We start from the raw sequence: 20,290 nt of genomic DNA on the forward strand, positions 1-20,290 counted from the left end.
TGACTCACAGGCCAGACACGGGCCACAACCGTGTTTAACGTGACCTGCACAGTGTTCGAGATGTTAAATATTCACCAACATTTAATTTCTCTCTGTAAAAATGTAGATGTCTTGCTCTTTTCTTGAAAAATCGGAAAATAAGACTGAGCTTATATTTTCACAAAAATCAGTGGGGATCGGCTTTCAGTGGAAACACCGCAAACAACCCAAACATAGAACAATACGAGAATGGATTGATAAATTGTGGTATTTTTGACACCGGATTTACTACAGAGCAAAAAAATTGAGTAAAACTACAGATATACTCAACAACACAAATGGATTTCACATACACTGTGCAAAAGAAACCAAAAACAAAAGCACATACTGTATGGTTTTGTGTATACAAACATGAAACACTTAGTCTGATAAAAAGGAATAGTTATCAGCCAAAACTAATCAGTGGTGATGGAAGTTAGCGTGAGTTCACTTCTGGTAGAGCGGGTACTTTTGGAGATGATGGAAATGTTCTGTATCTTGATCTGGGAGATGGTGGTGGAAGTGGTGATGTGGGTGTACATGTAAAATGCATCCACCTATCCACTTAGGTTTCAACACTTGCTATATCTCACTGTAAGTACTTTATACCTCAAGAAGAAAGAAAATTCAACAAAAAGAATCAATTGGCTAAGGAGAAGTTGCCCTTTAAGGTGGGGCATGGTCCATACCCAACAGCTGGCTCATTACATGATTGGCCTGGCAAATCTGATTCTATGCTTCTTCCTTTAGACTAGATGGGTGGTTCTCAAAGTACGATGCCCAGATGAGCAGTATCAGCCTCACTCGGAAGCAGGTTAGAAATGCAGATTGCCAGCTCCCTCCCCAGACCTGCTGCATCAGAATCTGTGGGCATGAGGCTTAGCACTCTGTTTTAACTGGTTCTCTGGGTGATAGTTTGAGAAGCACCACTCTAGAGCAATATATACATTCAATAACATCCCAGAAAAGCAGAGTTGGCCTATATTAAACTATCCATGCCCTTTTACCCCTTCCCCAACATATTGCAGAAAACTCAGCAACGGAAAGGTCAATTGGCTCCCTCAGAAAACTTCTATCAAGTTCAAGTAACAAATCTTCAGAAAGAGATGTGCAACCAATGTGCCCCATTTCTGTCTTAGCCATCAGATAGCTTTAGTTTTAGGATTATTACAACTGGACTGGAGTCACACTCAAAGAAAAATGAAAACAACTTTATATCTTTCTGATGATGGAAATAATATATATCACAGAAGCTTCAGTGATATTACAATTCTGAAGAAAAACTGAAAAGCTACATTCAAGTAGGTAGCATGGCTCTGGGGGTCATAAAAGTGTTCAGAAACTCACAAATTAAGAGCACTAATCCCATCTCACATAACTTGCATAAAACTTAAAACACCATGTGTGGATGTCCACTTGCTGGGAAAGTTATCAAATTTTCTTTTTCACCACCCAACCACATACTATGATGTAGTCAAAGTAGACATTTTTGCCAACAGAAAAGATATTCCTGAATCAGTTGGGGGAATCAAAGAGGTGCTTATTATATACCTATTAATTGATTAACATTAATTGCAAGTGCATTAAACCGTTACATGATATGACAGTAATATTCCTTCTTCACATTTGGAGAAAACTTTGAAGGATAACTATTCCTTTTTATCAAATTAAGTGATTCTTTGTTATCAGGCTAAATTAATAATTTTAGAAAGAAAGCACTATGTTTGTGTACATCATAGCACTTAGGAAAGGCCTAGCATTTAAGGAAAAGGAAAGAGGGAGGGAGGGAGAGAGAGATCTGAGAATAATAAAACATTGTAAAAAAACAATAAAACATAACCTAACAATCGTATTTTTAGGTAGTGATTCCCTCAATTGTTTCATTTAATATTTCACAGTGGTTGAACAACCAGGGAGATGGTGATACGTAAATTTCAAAATTATGTTGGCTACCAGGTTCACCTCCAATCTGCCAAATGCCCAGTTTGGGGAATAAATTTAAAAGTCATGTGACCAGGGCTTCACACGCACACTACCAATATGGTTGCACAGGATTCTACACTCAGAAGGGAGCCTCAAACTTGCGTTTCATGCTCTGTGGTTGTTGGATTGAAATTCTCAATAATTTTATCTTTGAGTTTGTGTTTTATGAGTCAAAGCCAAGGGACAATGAAACATGTGCTAGGGTCGTGGAGCCTAGAATCACACAATGTCTCGTCTCCTGCCATCTGCCCGCCTCCCCTGAATGAGTCCTTGGCTTGGCTCACCCATCAACCCGTGATGGGCGCCGCTATCCACTCCTGGCGGGGTCCTGGGCGCAGGCGCAGAAGAATCAGGGCGCATCACAGGGTGGTGGTGAAGCACCCGTCTTGCTCTGTGAGTATCCTCATGCTCAAGGAAACATGACATTAAATAGCAAATAAAAGATACCACGACGGGTTAAGAGAAAAACTGTGGAAGGAAGGAAAAGCCTTTTTCCTGCTTTTTGAACAAGTGGCCCACATTTTCATTTGGCACGATCCTCACGAATCATGTAGCTGGCTCTGCATATGACCATGAGTGGAAAAAAGCAATAGAATAAAGAGCTAGAAGGTATAAGAGAATTAATAAGCAACAGGGCAGTGACTAGGGTTCAGAGATTAAAATGGTTGAATTTCATATTGTTACAAATGGACCAGATATATTCTTTTCAAAAATGCTTTATTTGTTTCTGATTAAGAAGTAATATATGTATCATAAAATATGCAGATAGATGCAGACACTAAAGATGGGAACAGAAACCTACATTCAAAGAAGTAGCCTAAGTCAGGGTGCTAAAAAGTATCTAGAAAGTCACCAGTTACCACCAACTCGTCCCAATTCTATCAAGAGCTGACTCCTCAGCGTTGGGAATCTAAATCTCCTGTTTCTCTAGTCATGTCCAACCTTTTGAACCCTAGCTTACAATTTAGGAACACTGCTTTAAGGATATCTAAACACAATGCAGGTTAATAAACAGTGAGATCATTATCTTTTTACCTCAGGGGTAGCTACCTTCCATTTTACCAAAGGCTATCTTTTGTTTTTCAGCACTTTAGCCTGCCAGGGGATGACGTTGTCTAAACACATTTTCAATGTTTTCTTTTTAACAGTTAATATATTTCCAGGATGCAAGTCCATTTCTTTCTAAAAGGTTCCTAGGACACCCATTGAAAAGTCAAAAGAAATGAGCTCAAAGGGATTGCTATTTTGTTGGAGAAGAACGACACCCTTTGTGTTGAAGTGGGGTATTGCAGACTGTGGTCACTCTCTGCACAGTGTCTCTTTGTCAAGCAATACATGCCGAAAAAAAAAAAAAATAATACAGATGGGAAAATATTGTGCACTGTCAGATCTTGGAAACGGCCGAAGGGTTTTTCCTCACCAATGTCTTGTCGATGACTTTCACATTCTGGCACCCTGAAAAAATAATGCATACATTTAATATGAAATGAATGCAATAATAATCAGGCAGGTAATCGTTTTCCCAAGGAATGTAAAACTTGACAAATGTAAGGTTTATGATTCAAGGTAAGCTTGCCAAATCTTATGTGGCATGAGACCACTTTTATTACCTAAACAGTCCTTAACACAAAATGACTGGCACATATTTTTATTAACACAAAGAGTATATTCTTTCTGCCACATTTAATAGAGAGTCAGTGGCTGAAAGCTCTCTTTTAGGATATGTCTGTAGCAAATTAAAATGCATAGTGAGGATTCACAGAATGGCGTTCTTCTCTCCCTGAGGCTGTGTCCACACAGGCTCAGCGTGGTAGCAGTAGACAATCGATCTCGGGAATTCTATCTACGAGGACCGTGTGGGTGATACGGATTACAGAAAAGGAAACCCTCATTACCTTCTGAAGTGGGTAATTGACTCAGAGGCATTCTTTGCATCCAGAGGTCCATTCTGAGTCAAATTCAAAGCAGTCACTAGTAATAATGGCGCTTATATTTTACTCATTTCTCTGACAAATACTATTTGTGTGCTGGGTGCTGCTCTAAACACTGGAAATACTGCATTGAAGACAACAAAGATCCCTGCCTCATGCTTCTTATATCTCCAGAGGAAAAGAGAACATGTAATGCAAGTAATTTAAGAAGTAAATCATATGATGGATGATGTATAGGTAACGGGTGCCATGGGAGAAGAATGAGGTAGTCACCAGGAGAGAAAGCCGGCAGCTGAGGGGCGCCTGGATGGCTCAGTTGGTTAAGCATCTGCCTTCAGCTTGGGTCATGATCTCAGGGTCCTGGGATCGAGCCCCACGTCGGGCTCCCTGCTCAGCAGGGAGTCTGCTTCTGCCTCTCCTCCCTGATTGTGTTCTCTCTCTCACTCTCTCTCTCTCTCAAATAAATAAATAAAATCTTAAAAAAAAAAAAAAAAGGAAGAAAAGAAAACTGGCAGCTGAGTGGATGGGTGGAGGATGGATTGCCATTTTTTAAATAGGGTGGTCAGGATGGCACCCTTTGAGAAAATACGATTTCAGTGAAAACTTGGAGAATGTTGGCCATATAGAACAGTCTGGGAAGGAGAGGGGAGCAAGGTGGACAGACAGACCGGCAATTCCCAAGGGGAGAGAGGCTCTGATTAGGAAGAAACACAGAGAAACTATTGCAGTAGCGAGTGAGGTCAGGTTCTGATCACATTTTGCAGATAGAGCTCCTGAAAATGTGAATAGAGCTCCTGTCAATGTGTGAGGGAAACGAGGAGTCAAAAGTGACTCAAGATTTTTGAGACAATGATACTATCAAGAACTGAGACTGGATGGTCTGCAGATGGAGCAGGTTCAATAGGAAAAGTTAGAAGTTTCATTTGAACACCCCAGTGGAGGTGTTGACTAGCCAGCTAGAATTTTTGCTCATGTGTTATGAGATGAGGAGGAGTAGAGGATAGCATTTGCCCTTCAGGTACTCACACTCGCCCAAACAGCCCTGATGAGACTGTCAAAGACAGAGGCAAAGCGACTGTTCCAGGCTGTGGACTCCCTTTGTCCAGAGAGTGCTCTGTCCCAGAGGTGTAAACACGGAGCCAACTTCAAATTTCATTACAGCCCAAATGACTCCATCTTCTTCCCCCTCAAGTTTACTGCTCTCCACCAAGGAGCCCACAAGAAGAAAGGAAAGTTGGGAAGGAGAATGGCAAGTCTTACCACTCAAAGCCAAGGCCAATCGGAATTCTTCCTTTAGTATCTCGAGGACATCTTGAACACCTTTCTCTCCCTAAGCAAGTAAAAGATACAGATCTTTGGAGTAAGTCGGTCTGACTTGATTCATGCATTTATCTCACTGTTGTTCTGGTTTATTTATTTCGTTGTCTTCCAATTACCTGGGAAGCCAAGCCCCAGATGATCGGTCTCCCCACAAACACAGCCTTGGCTCCCAAGGCTAGAGCTTTCAGAACATCAGTGCCTTTCCGAACACCGCCATCCAGGAAGACTTCTACCTTCCCTTCCACAGCTTCCACGATTTCCGGCAGAGCATCAATCTGCAGGGAGGAGAGGTCAGTCATGTGAGGCTATGCATGTTGAAGTGTTACCCAGCTCAGCCCCCATGGCCACTGACCATCTGACGAGGGTTTAGCATGAAAGAAGTTAAGTGGGTTTGGAATCAACAGTACAATTATTCCCTCCTGGAAGAAAAATGGTGCAAATGTCAGTACCTTAAACACCTACTAAATTTGGAGTTGAGTGGCTTATTTTTATTTCGAAGTTCAAGACTTTTTTTTCCATTCCTGATTTCAAATTCAAAGATCGTGATTTAAAAAAATATATAAACAAATTTTAATACACATAATGACCTTTTATAGCTATGCTTTATAAAATGCATAGAAGTATCTTGCTCATATAAATTATTCTGTACGTTATTTACCCATTGAAAATCAATTGTTAAAATTAATACTCAATTGATGGTGGAAGCAGTGGTGCATAAAAATGCAAGCAGGGCTAGCAATGAAAATCCTACTCTCTGATTTACCCCACCAACATCTTTTGCGTCCAACCATATATTAGAGAACTCTTAATGAAAATATCTTTCTTGCTTTAAAAGGACTATGACCACAGGCACCTTGAAGGTCCTTGTCTTGATTGACAATTGATGATGGGTTTGTATCCGCACCAGAGAATACAAGAGACTCATGGAGGTTGAACTGGTGGACTGCAATATGGTTCCTGATCCTTCACACCACTCTGAAACCACTCTTTTTTCCAAGGCACCTTTGCAGTGTTTCCTGCTAAAGGAAACAGAGTGCACTGGCCTGCTCCTTGATATTGGCCTTGGCCTTGCAACTTACTTGGGCCAATAACATGTGAGCAGAGGTGGCAGAGTGCCATTTCTGGGCATAGACCTTAAACGACCTCATGCATGTCAACTTTCTCTGGCACCTGTGCCACTTGCCATGGGAGGAGCACCCCCTGGGCACTGCTTTCCCTTTAGCTGGGGCCCCAGGATAAACACTCAGGAATTCAGGAAGCAGCGCTAGCCCAGCTAAGCCCAGCTGGACTCGAAACTCGGAGCACAGCCACCTAACCAGTACCAAATCCAGATCCCAGCAGACTGCCCCCCCATTCCACCTCCCACCAGTTGACACAAAGTTTCATGGGAATAAATGACTGTTGATTTAAATCACTGAGTTTGGAATCTGCTATTTTATAGCATCATGGGGCAATAGCTAATAGAGTTGGCAAAGAGCCAATACAGTTAACAGCTAATAGCTGATAGAATTGTATATTTTGTGTAAATCTTTGCACTTGAGAATGGAAACAATTCACAATATGACCTGAAGGTCAAAAGCTGTAGAAATTACCCACATTCATTCCCAAATATTTGAGTATAAAATTAAGCCCAATCCCCATTTAAAATGCATGCTGAAGAAGTGACCATGCATTTGAGTGCAGTTTTTCTAGACATAATTAGTGCTGAAACCACTCAAAGGCTTTCCAACTTCTCCCCCAAAATTGTAGAGGCTCAACTTAAAGAGAGTTTTATGTAAAAGGCTGAAGACCAAACCCAGCTACAGATTTGGAGGAAGTGAAGGCAACTTTTGGCGTGCAGCCCCTAAGTGTTTGGCAGGTAATGTGATTTTCCCCTTTTCCTTTTGGCTTTTCTGCCTTGCCAAACATGCTTTGGATCCATTTACATATGTCCCTTTACCTATACATAGTCCTCCTTTTACAGTCAGGCAAGTTACATCAACATATAAATGCTACAATTTCCAAGAGATGATGCAAGCCATAATTAAGCATATTTCCCCATTTGAAACCAAAACCAAAGAAAAATATTAGCTAGCTTGGGTTCAATACACATTTTCAAAGTCACGCAAACCAAGTCTGTTTACGTTATTTCCAATGCCCAACCTGGCCTAAAAGGAAACTAATAAGGATACTTAAAATGTGAATTCCGGGCTATAAAATGGAACCCCGACTGGTGTTTTGGGTGTCTGTGAACAAGGATGTTCTATCCATTGCTGAGCATTTCTATCCTCCCCCTTTTTCTTTCTGTAACTGCAGTTTCACTGGGTGTATATTTCAGAGAATAATTCTGATCAGAGAAGATTAAATAAATAAATACAGTAGATAAATCCACTATTTTACAACTGTTACATTTCCTCTTTCCAGCTTGCTACACATCTGAAAGACCATTCATTTTGGTTTTTCTTTCCTTTGTGATTCTTTAGACAACTAATTGTGGGCTCACCTCCCGTGGGGTTAATCTATAGGAAAATACACTGAGATCCCGATATACCAGCTAACTCATCCATCCATTCACTGACTTAGCAGCCTGCAGATTCAAGCCACTGTGCAAGATGGTCTAAGGGAGCCAACAAGAATCCCACAAGGTTGTGACTCACAAGGAGACTTCTCCCATTCCTGCTCAAGTCACACTCTTCCAGGATGTTTCCTGTCCCACAAAACTACTCACAGGGAGCGCCCACCTTTCTATCTTCCCATGACATCCATTGGTATACCCCTATTTGCTCATGTTTTGGGCATGGAACCCTTTAAAGGTCTCAAACCAAAGCAGGGCAACTGGGTGGCTCAGTTGGTTAAGTGTCTGACTTTTGATTTCGACTCAGGCCCTGATCTCAGGGTCGTGAGATTGTGCCCTGTGTCTGCTTAACATTCTCTCTCTCCCTCTTCCTCTGCCCCCTTCCGACCAGCTCTCTCTCTCAAAAAAAGAAAAAAAAAAGTTTTCAAATCAAAGCAATTGAACATAAACAAAGCAGATAAAGCCAGAGATGCTTTAGTTAAAAACAAAAAGAGTCAGAGTCCAGGTTACTCTCCAGAAATCATCCCTTGACTCTCTACCCCACTCCACCCAACACACTTTACCAGGCAGCCCTGGATGGGGTTTCTACTAAGCACGCTTAGAAAATCACTGGTTTCTATAGGCTTGACTGATTGTTCACAATTGCAAGAACGGCTGAAGTTACTTCTCTCCCTATCTTCATTTCTTTGCAACATGATATTTCTGCACCTCCCAGAGAGAAGAGAAATGAGGCTAGAAGAGTCTGTTTCTCCATCCTTTGCATCTAAACTACCATTGGGACCTGCTTTCACCAATAGAATGTAGAGAGAACAGAACAGAGAGAAGCTACAGTGTGCATTTTTTTTTTTTTAAAGATTTATTTGACACAGAGAGAGAGACAGCCAGAGAGGGAACACAAGCAGGGGGAGTGGGAGAGGGAGAAGCAGGCTTCCCGCCAAGCAGGGAGCCCGATGTGGGGCTCGATCCCAGGATCCCGGGATCATGACCCGAGCCGAAGGCAGACACCCAACGACCGAGCCACCCAGGCACCCCTGTGCATTTTCTAAGCCTCAATCTCAAGAGGTCTTGCACGTTTGCACTTACCCTGTAGGAGACCTGCCACCTCGTGAGAACCAGCCTACCTAACGTTCTAGATGTGCGACCACGCAGAACTGTCCGTGCTGAAGTCACCCCACACCAGCCTGTCCTATTCACCCCAGCAGCTGACCACATGCATATGAGTGAGCCCAGCCAAGACCAGAAAAACTTTCAAGCGGATCTCAGCCCAAATTGCAACTCACAAAATTGTGACATGAATAAACAGCTATTGAATTTTGGCCTGTAACTTTCAGAGTGGTTTGTTACCCAGCAAAAGCTAACTGATACATCAAGTGTTTCTCAAAGGTATAATTGCATGGATCCCTTTCAAAAGGAAAAATAGGGGCACCTGGGTGGCTTAGTGGGTTGGGTGTCCAAATCCTGATTTTGGCGCAGGTCATGATCTCGGGGTTGTGAGATTGAGCCCCACATTGGGCTCCACACTGGGCATGGAGCTTGTTCAAGATTCTCTCCCTCTCCCTTGCCTTCTGCCTCCTGCCTACCCCCAGTTACTCTTGCTCTCTCTCTCTAAAAAAAAAATAAATAGGGGCGCCTGGGTGGCTCAGTCGTTAAGCATCTGCCTTCGGCTCAGGTCATGATACCAGGGTCCTGGGATCAAGCCCCACATCGGGCTCCCTGCTCAGCGGGAAGCCTGCTTCTCCCTCTCCCTCTGCCCCTGCTTGTGTTCCCTCTCTGGCTGTGTCTCTCTCTGTCAAATAAATAAAATCTTTAAAAAAAAAAAAATAATAATAATAAATAAAAAATAATAAAAATAAAGGAAAAATAAAATCTCTTAAGATCTCATAGAACATGCCCAAGGGCTCAATTTTGGAAACTATTGACTGAACAACTCAAATATTAATTTATGAAAATTTTTATAGTTGAACACTTTCATTAAAAAGAATGTCATATTTTTAAGTTTAAGGTAGTTCGGGTCCAGTTAGCATCAAAAGAAAAATGAAAAACATTAAAAAAAATACTTCTAGGGTTCAAAGACCCTAGAGACTCTGTCCTTAGACCCCAGTCTGAGGCGTTCCAGAACTATGGATTTTGAAAATCGATTTGATGTTGTCACTTTGTTCTCTAATTACTTCAAGAGCAACCTTTTTTTTTTTCTCCAAGTAACCTCTACACCCAAAGTGGGACTTGAATTCATAACCTCAAGAATCTCATCCTCTACTGACTGAGCCAGCCAGGCGACCCTTTTTAAGAGCAATCTTGGCCACAATATGACCTTGAGTGTAAGGACATTGACGTGAGCTTAATTTGTAACTGTTTGCTCCTCATCTCAAAACCTACACACTGAGGGAAAAACATCTTCACTGTAAGCTGAATCTAATCTCACATTTCTCTCACCATCGTGGGCCTCAAATATGCTCTAAAGCTTGAGGCAAAACCCAAGCAAGCATCTCCTCTCTTCACACAGCATGCAAAGGGGGTGTCATTGTTTTTTTTAAAACAGTCTCCGAGACCACAGCTCAAAAAGCCCTTTTAGATAAGTTTCCATATCCGCTCGGCCAGAGGGAAATAAACCACACCATTTAGATATTTTCCCCTTAAAATCTAGTTAGATTTGATTTCAGTAGACTTAGATTTTATTTTTAGAAAACAAACTTAATTTGGCCTGCACACTAAGTCTATGTCTTCATGCACGAGAGGTATAAATCTGCAAAAGAGCCTCAAGCTGTGACCAACTTCTCCTCTCTGCCCAGAGGAGGTCTTCATTCTCCACCTCTCTTTACCTGCAGGCAACATTTAGTATCACCGAAGAAGACAGGTCTCTGTAAGTAAAGCTGAATTGGGAAGGACTGAAAACTCCCAGTTTTGTGATTTGATTCTTGACTCTGTGATCCTACAGTGTGCAAAGGTGAGGTTCATTCCTACCATTAGCGCTTTAGGAAAAACTGTGAGTACAAATATGGACAACATCCCGATATTCCCCTGTAGTCGTTTAGTCTGTCCTAAGACCCACACAACTGGTCTATGGATTTATCTAAATCAACCTGCTGGTTCAATGAAAGAGTAATCCACTACTAATTGACAAAACTATTTGTCCTACTGTACTTCCCGTTGTTTGAATAAATCCATTGGTCATCCCAATTAAAGCCATCCATATAATAACTATGACTGAACGACTCTGATAACATCTGATAACCCTCTTGGGGCTAATTGCTCTCCTCCACAGTTTTAACTCAGTCCCACAGCTCTTCAAGCCAGTTTGGTTTACTTTTATATCTAGACTCTGGATTCTGATTTGTCTGGTACAGTGTGTACAGTGTCTAAAAAACCATAGATGCACATTGGAATCTCATGGATAGCTTTAAAAAATAACGGTGCCTCTGCCCCCTGCCCCCAGATATTCCGATGAATTGATCTATTGTGCAGCCTGTGCATCAGGATTCGTTAATGTTCCCCAGATGATACTATTCCTTTCCCCCACCCACCAACCCTCTCTCTGCAGCTTCTCAACTCCCACATCCACAAGAAATTTCAGTCTTCCTCTCCGCCTGACTTCTTGTACCAATGATCTCAAACTCCACCCAAGCCTCTTATAATTACAATTGTCTGTTAGCTCTTCTTCTTTGGACTCTCATGATGTAATCATTTCTTTCATACTCTAATTTACATTATACCTTTCAGAGTACCTATGAATACAAGAATAATCCCTGCCCACAAAGGACTTATTATTTTAATAGTGACTTTTATAAGCTTACAAATAAATGTATTGGATGAATTAATGATCTAATCTAGGTAGATATATGCCACTGAATTTAAAATCCAAGATCTCATTTATTCGCACACATTTTGCCTTGAATGTTCTCACACACAAAATACACAGAAGAGAGCCAGACACAGATAGTCAAAACTGTGATGGAAATGAGAACTCCAAAGGGAAATCTCAGCATTTGCTGAAACTCACAGTGGCTGGCACCCCATCAAGTTGTCGAGCCCCGTGATTCGACACCAAGATCCCATTCAAGCCATGTTTAACTGCCTCCCGGGCATCATCACCTGAAAAGAGCAAGACAGCCATTGTATGAAAAAAGGCAACTTAACAGAAGGCTTGGGTTTAGAAGGTGAAAGGCCCCAGTCAAAAGGAGCCTGACCTCACACATCTATATCTTGCTCAGAATCTTTAGCATAGAAATACACCAACGGTTAGGTCTAGAATAGTAGTGACAGTTTCCTTGGCAAAAATGTTAGCACCTCTAACAATTGAATCATGACATAAAATTTTCAATAGACAGCGAATTGACATGCAGTTAAAATTTATTTATTCTCACGTGGAAGTACTCCTGCTAAGTATTTTTATTATTATTAATAAGGTCATACAATTTAACATTTAGCAGAATTATTCCTCTGCAATTTGGATAGCATAAAAAAATACATAAGTGGCAAGCACATGAAGTATAACATAGAGGGAACAAGACTATTCCAAAAACATTCTTTAATACAAAGTTATATCTTCAGTTATTATCTTAAGTTATATTGGTTTTTTTTTTAAGATTTTTATTTATTTATTTGACAGAGAGAGAGAGAGATCACAAGTAGGCAGACAGGCAGGCAGAGGGAGAGGGAGAAGCAGGCTCCCTGCTGAGCACAGAGCCCAATGTGGGGCTCGATCCCAGGACCCTGGGATCATGACCTGAGCCGAAGGCAGATGCTTAACCATCTGAGCCACCCAGGCGTCCCATTAAGTTATATTGTTCTATAATTAAATGTATTTTGCCCATTGAAGTATATAAAAATAAACAAAAATTAAAATTATATGCTATGTCTCTAATCATGCTTCAAAATATATCAAACTTCTGAAAATATAGTTTTAAAATAGATTAGGGGCGCCTGGGTGGCTCAGTTGGTTAAGCGTCTGCCTTCGGCTTGGGTCAGGATCTCAGGGTCCTGGGATTGAACCCCACATCCGGCTCCCTGCTCATCGGAGAGTCTGCTTCTCTCTCTGTGTTCTCTCTCTCTCTCATTCTCTCAAATAAATAAAATCTTAAAATAAATAAATAAATAAATAAGATTAACATTCTCTCAAATCAATTTCTCACTCATTTTTTATATTTTCTATTTTAAACTCTTATTTTCAGCATGCTCCCAATAACAAACCATTCGCTAACAGAATCAGGAAAGTAACACTGGTTCTCTAATTTAACACTCAAAAATACTTGGTCTAATGTTGTGGTGAAAATCAGATTTAGGAGATGTAACCAGCTGGATATAGGACATTGTATATATTCATAAATTCAGCAGTGGAAATTAAGGGCATGTCTAAGAATAATAAAAAAGACTCATAAAAGAATCTGTAATTCTGAGTATTTTAAAATTTTATTCTAAAACACCATTTTTCCAAGCTGTGTTTTATTGAATGCTAGTTTTTTAAATATCCCCATTTAAAAAAAAAAATGATGCTAGTATTATTTTTCTTCTAAAATTATATGTAGTTGGGGTGCCTGGGTGGCTCAGTCGGTTAAGCGTCTGCCTTCGGCTCAGGTCATGATCCCAGGATCCTGGGATCGAGCCCCACATCGGGCTCCCTGCTCAGTGGGGAGTCTGCTTCTCCCTCTGCCCCTCCCCTCCACTTGTGCTCTCTCTCTGGCTCTCTCTCTCTCTCAAATAAATAAAATCTTTAAAAAAAATAAAAAATAAAAAAATAAAATTATAGGTAGATGAAAATGTTAAACTCATGTTTTATGGACTGAATGTCTGTGACCCCCCCAAAGTTCATATGCTGAACCCTAACCTCCAATGTGATAATATATGGAGATGGTGCCTTTGGAAAGTCAGTAGGGTTTGATGAGGTCATGAGAGTGGGGCTTTCATGAGTGTATTGGTGCCCTTATAAGAAAACATCGGGGAGCTTGCTGGCCCCCTCCCCCAAGCCCCACTCACACAAAGAACAGGTCTCATAAGCACACAGGGAAAAGGCAGCCTCCACAACCGAAGGGAAGAGCTCACACCAGAAACTGACCAGGCTGGAACCCTAATCTCAGACTTCCAGTCTCCAAAACTATAAGAAAAGAAATGTCTGCTGTGTAAGCCACATAGTCTATGGCATTTTGTTATGGCAGCTAGTGCTGACCTAGACATCATGTAATTGTGTTGTTGTTCTTGTTAGGTTCACCTTTAAGGAATGCTCTGATGAGCCACAAGATACAATGAAATAGTATGAAAGGTGTTCTGCTACATGAATTGCTAGGGTTTCCCAACTAATTATTTTGTATGTTATCTGTTCACCTCTAAGCCTGTGCTGTGTTATGCATTTTGTTATATACTCAATATGTGATTGACAATCTATATTTATTTCATATTAAATATACAATCTAATGTTTCTATGACACTGTTTTGGCTATCTGTTTTAATTCAAGCATGCATTGCAGATTGTGAGGTGTCATTGGAAACTTCTGAGTCACCCAGAGGGAAAAGGCCCTAGCACCAAGGTTGATAGAAGATTTTTTTTTCCGACCCTATTGATTAATTCATATTTTAAATTTTAATATTGCTTCATATTTGGACCATACATGTTTTATTTCACAGCTTTATTTTCCTAGATTTCTAATTACATTTTTTCCCTTTTTTCTCCAATTATCATGAGCCTTAAGACAATCCTCAAATTCTAGAGGGCCTGGGTGGTGCAGTTGTTTGAGCGACCGACTCTTGGTTTCAGTGTGCGTTGTGATCTCGAGGTGTGAGATTGAGCCCCAAGTCAGGCTCCACACTCAGTGAGGAGTTTACTTGAGACTTTTTCTCCCTTGCTCTGCCCCTCACCCCTGCACTCAAGAGCACACAGTCTCTCTCTCAAATAAATAATTTTTTTTTTTAAAGAGTATCCTCAAGTTCTTCAAACTTTCCAATTATCCTATCTAACCTATTTAAATCATCTTATTTTCCATCTGGAGACATCCCCCCCTTAGCCTTTTATCTTCTTGCTCTGTCCTGCTCTGATTACTCTCAAGTTTGACTGCTGACCTTCATCCTAAGGATTGCTACTACTCTCTGAGGGTTGAATCTCTTGAAGTCTAATTTATGACTTCATTTGGTTTAGGTTTTCTTTTGTGTGTAGTACATTCATTCCTTTGTAAGCTCCTAAAAAGGATCCATGCGAGGTAAACTTACAGAGCACCTAAATAACTTCTTTTGTCTTTGGTGATTGGATTAGGTATAATATTCTAGGTTGAGAATCCTTTTCCTTAAAACCTCAAAGACATTGCTCCACTATCTCCTAGTGCCCCTTGTTGCTGACAAGAAGACTGATGCCAGTATGATTCCCATTCTTTGTAAGTAACCTGTTTTATGTTTGTTTCCCTCTTAATACCCATTCCCTCCCCTGAAATTTCATAAAGGATGTAATAAATTACGATTTGTTTCCTCCATCTAATGACTTATGTCTCCAGCTTTCAAACACTGTCTAACAATTTCTTCCCTGCCTCTTTCCTTTATTTATTTATTTTTTTTGAGGGATGTACATTTTATTGGAAACCTTAAATACCCTTCAGACAGACAATGTCTTCAAACAAGGCTCTCATATGGCCTACAGAGCAAACTGAGATTTTTGGATTAGGGGCAAGGAGAAGCACAGCACGGAAGAGGACCAGTGCTTAGTTTGCCAAAAAGACCTCCTCATGAATGCTCTTCAGCCAGCTTATCAGCTTTTGCCACAGCTTCTTCAATGGGTCCCACCATATAGAAGGCCTGTTCTGGGAGATGGTCATATTCACCTGCCAAAATCTGCTGGAATCCTTTGATGGTCTCCTTCGGAGGTACCAGCTTCCCCATATGACCTGTGAAAACCTCAGCTACCTGGAATGGCTGAGACAAGAAACGCTGTATTTTCTGTGCACGGGACACAGTCAACTTGTCTTCCTCAGAAAGTTCATCGATACCCAGGATGGCAGTGATGTCCTGGAGAGATTTGTAGTCCTGTAGGATCTTTTGCACCCCACGAGCAACATCATAATGCTCATTTCCAACAATGTTGGGATCCATGATACAAGAGGTGGAATCCAGAGGATCCACAGCTAGATAGATGCCCAACTCAGCAATAATGCGGGACAGCACAGTGGTAGCATCCAAATGGGCAGAGGTAGTGGCAGGGGCAGGGTCAGTCAAGTCATCAGCAGGCACACAGATAGCCTGTACAGAGGTAATAGATCCTTTCTTGGTGGTGGTGATTCTTTCCTGCATGGTAACCATATCAATGGCCAGGGTAGGCTTATAGCCCACAGCAGAAGGGATTCTGCCCAATAAAGCAGACACCTCAGAGCCAGCCTGGGTGAAGTGGAAGATGTTATCAATAAAGAGCAATACATCTTGACCTCTTGGTCTCTGAAGTATTCAGCAACAGTCAGTCAAGTCAGAGCCACCCGGGCGTGAGAACCAGGTGGTTCATTCATTTGACTGTACACTAGCGCTACCTTGGAGGTAGCATCTTTTAAGTTGATAACACCAGGCTCAATCATTTCATGGTATAAGTCATTGCCTTCATGGGTCCTCTTACCAACACCAGCAAACACAGAGTAACCACCATGGGCTTTGGGGACACTGTTGATCAACTCCATGATCAGTACCGTCTTGCCAACTCCAGCATCACCAAAGAGCCCAATTTTGCCACCCTTGGCATAGGGAGCCAGCAGATCCATGACTTTGATACCAGTAACCAGAATTTCCTGCTCAACACTCATCTCCATGAACTCAGGGGCCTCAGCATGAATAGGTGCAAATTGTTTGGTTTTGATGGGATCTCTCTCATCAATAGGTTCTCCAATGACGTTCATGATTCTGCCCAAGGTCTCAGGACCAGCAGGAATTTTGATTGGTGCACCAGAATCCAGGACTTTCTGGCCTTTAACCAAGCCTTCTGTACCATCCATGGCAATAGTCCTTACTGTGCTCTCTGGGCCACCTCCAAAACCAACCTGGTCTCCCTGCCTTGCACTTCCAGGGCATTTAGGATGGGTGGTAGTCCCTCATCAAACTGGACATCCACCACTGCACCAATGACCACCACGATACACCTGGTGGCAGCGCCTGCTTTCAGCGAAGGAGATGTTTAGGTGGCATAGTCTCCGGCAAGCTGGAGCGCTGCCGGGGTGGCCCGCAGTAAGACCTGGGCTTGGGGTAGCGGCACTGAAGGGCCGAGTCCCCCCAAGGCCCCAGAGGCCAAAGTAGCGGCCACACGACCCACAAGACCCAACATGGTGGAGCCCGGGTGGAGACTCTTTCCTTTATTTCTCTATCTGAAGCCCCCATCAGTTAGATATTAGACATTTTAAAGGGTCTTTAAGACTCTGTTTCATTTAATCATGTCTTCTATTTGTCTTGTTGTTCTTGTATATTTGGGGAAATATCATTGACTCTCTTGTTAAATCAAGAGATTTAATTCTTGAAATCCAGAAATTCCAGAAATCATGTTTTTAATCTTTGAGAACTGTTTTATTTTAATATTCTGATTTTCTTTTCATGGAAGACTCTTCTTATTTAGGTATACTTTCAACTCTCTGAATCTATCATTTGGAATTTTTAAAGTTCTTTTGTTTTGTTTTGTTTTATCTCTTTCCTCTGGGATCAGCTTTTCTGTAGATTTATCTTGGTCTTTTATGTTTTGGTGTTTTGGATATGCCTTATGATGCTACATTTTCCATTTATATTTAAGGAAGAAAGATTTGGGTCACTGCTTTGGCTCTCTGGACTGTTTTGTAAATCACTTTCATTTCTTCCAAGTCTTCGCTTGGAGTAGAAACTCTTGGAGCTCCATGTGAGACAAGACAAGGAATGTTAACTAAGGGGCTACTGGACTGGGAGATCCTCACATGTCAGAATTGAGAACAGCATCATGTCATATCTTAAATGTTATCCACCCCCAGGTTATCCCAGCCATCCATCCATTTCTTTAGAAAGGATGCAGCTCCTATACTAAGGAGCCCATTGTTGCACAGGTGATAGAGGGAGGACAGCATGGCTGGTTGCTGTACGAGCTTCATGAACAGAGCTCCCATGAATCCCCTGGCTTTCTTCTCTACTTCTCATCCTCCATCTCTGTCCCATCTGCAGACTAGACACCTAACACCTCTCCAGCATCCATTACGGAAAGTCCCCTGGCTCCTCCAGGGTGCTCTCTGAGTGTATCTGGAGGGGCAGGTTTTCTTTGCATTTTCCTCCTATCAACGCATTCCCTTATATTTTGTTTCTCTCATAAATCTTTTGAAGTTTCTCCACTGTGTGTGCCCTTCATTTTCCTTTGCTTTACTGTCATAAGACTTATGTATTTTTGTATTTCCATACTTCAATTTCAGTGGCATCGTGGGTTTGATGAGAGGGTACACATGTACTCAGTCCATCATTGGGAACAAGAAACCCAATCTATTATTATTTAAAATGTGTTTGGGAAAATGATTCTCTAAAAATATGGCCCTAATTCAATATAAAATATATTTGCAGTTGGGGAGGTTTGCTCTGGTTATCTAATTATATGCATGATACCAAACATCAAGTCAAAAGTAAAAAAAAAAAAAAAAATCAAAATATATGTAGTTACAACCTCTGTTTTCAGAAATTGAAAATTATCAATAAACTGATCCTATGCAGTATGAAAAAATTATTAGCTGCTTAGGCTTAGTAATCGGACCACCTGGATTTTAATCTTGTATCTGCTAGTTGCTTACTATGTAAGTGGCAAGTTTCTTAATTTCTTTGTGCATTGGTGTCCTAAACCGTAAAATAGGGATAATAATTCACATAAGATTGGCTTGTGTATTAAATTAGTTGAGGTGAGTGTTAAGAAAGAGCCTGACGCATGCTGAACACTCAGGTAAATATTAACTGTTACTATTAATTTCATCTGATGGTACAGGAAGTATAAACTCAGAAGATGAGTAAGTGAAGGAAATTAGTTTGCTGGATGCTTTTGGCAAGTTTGTTTGAGTTTTGTCTATAACAATAAATTGTCATTCTAGTCAGGATTATGATTATAAAGAGCCTTTCATTTGAAGTAAGCACTACTTAAACAACTATTTATCTCCTATCATTTCAGGTGGTTTACTGGGTTCTTTTAGGCAGTGCTGGAAATGTAGGGGGAAATGACAGAATGGTTTGCTCAGAAGATAAGATCATGAGTATCCTGAGAAGCAAAATAAGAATAATTTATGGCCAGATATGAACCCTTTTCATTAGCTGCCTATGAAACTTTGCCCAAAGTTTTATATTTTATTTTAACCCAGAGAGAAAAACAATGTAGCCTTAACAGGAGGGTGAAAATATTCTGACTTAGCAAAAAGTTCAGGAATCTTTGATATTTTCATTAATCCTTAAAGTTTACTGCTATGGTATTCTGTATATGTTAATTTGCCAGTTAATACATTAATTGATTGACAATTACAATAGTCATTAAGGGATAGCACTGTTTGCTATCTTATTGATATATTATTTCTATATTTAATCGAAAATACCAAAGTGAAATGTAAGTACTCAAGATTTACCCTCAAACCCTTGGAGCTTTTGACTCAGGACTCTGCTATTTCACAGGAATTTAGTAACTAAATCCTAGATGCATGGCAGCAGTTTTGAGCACAATCTGGAAACATTGAGTGAATATCTTTGAGAGTGTTGTGAAAAAAAAGTATATAGGAAAAGAGCTAGTTACAGTTTTTGAGAAACAAAAAGCTACTATGGAAATACCACTGAATAGTTTAAAAATATTTTTTAAATTTTAAAACAATTCTGAAAAGCATTATGCCTTTGCTCATAAAGCCATTTGTTTATTAGCATGAGTTTTAGAAGACCAAATCCTATTTCAAATACTTGTTTGGAGTTTGTGTTGAAGTTTTCCAAGGGCAGAGTTTAACCACAGCAAGAGATTATTACATCTTGCACTTCAGTTTGCATTCGTTAAGATGCAGTTCTTAAAATGGTGGTAAGGGGGGATGTTTCATTAAGTTCTTTCCTGCTACCCATGATTTCATGTTCCTGCAAACATAATCTATACTTTTCTAGTCAAAGGAAAATAAAAGAGGATGGGTGACTCTCAGTCTACCCATGTGACTTCTAGATGAAGATTTGTGAAATAGTGAGAACCAGATTTCCCAGAATTGGCCCTGCCCCTACCCACCCCCATCAAGACTGAGTTTATGCACTACTTGATGTAGTTGTCATGGAGATGATTCTTGTTTGTTAAATAAATGAAATAAATAGTTACAGAAAAGCTAGACAATGTAAACTCTACATGTATAAATAAGTTATTTCCTTTCAAATGCCAAATGCTCTCTCTCTCTTTCTCTCGCTTTTGAGCTCTCTCTAATTATATAGACTCATAGTTTTCACTGACAATTTTACTAAGTAAACATCTGGGCCATCTATTGTGTGTAAAACACTATGAAACATGTGGAAAGAAGTCATATGATCCATACGGGTG

At 40.7% G+C, this 20,290-nt stretch overlaps 1 protein-coding gene and 1 pseudogene across 2 annotated transcripts in view; both read right to left on the bottom strand.

Annotated features, from left to right (window-relative positions):
* Positions 1-2,697: 2,697 nt before the first annotated feature.
* HAO1 (hydroxyacid oxidase 1) overlaps positions 2,698-20,290 on the bottom strand; it is a 49,383-nt gene continuing 31,790 nt past the window's right edge. Inside the window, exons 5-8 of the mRNA XM_032419789.1 lie at positions 11,804-11,895; positions 5,369-5,527; positions 5,193-5,262; positions 2,698-3,456 (exon numbers count right to left, since the gene is read on the bottom strand). Coding sequence (XP_032275680.1) covers positions 3,386-3,456; positions 5,193-5,262; positions 5,369-5,527; positions 11,804-11,895 — 392 coding nt within the window. The 3' untranslated portion in view covers positions 2,698-3,385. The remainder of the gene's footprint in view (positions 3,457-5,192; positions 5,263-5,368; positions 5,528-11,803; positions 11,896-20,290) is intronic.
* On the bottom strand, positions 15,339-17,080 carry LOC116641831 (annotated as a pseudogene). The gene has a single exon (XR_004301247.1). The product of XR_004301247.1 is annotated as an ATP synthase subunit beta, mitochondrial-like (transcript).

Source organism: Phoca vitulina, unplaced genomic scaffold (assembly GCF_004348235.1).
Source record: "Phoca vitulina isolate PV1807 unplaced genomic scaffold, GSC_HSeal_1.0 scaffold22, whole genome shotgun sequence".
Classification (NCBI taxonomy): Eukaryota; Metazoa; Chordata; class Mammalia; order Carnivora; family Phocidae; genus Phoca; species Phoca vitulina.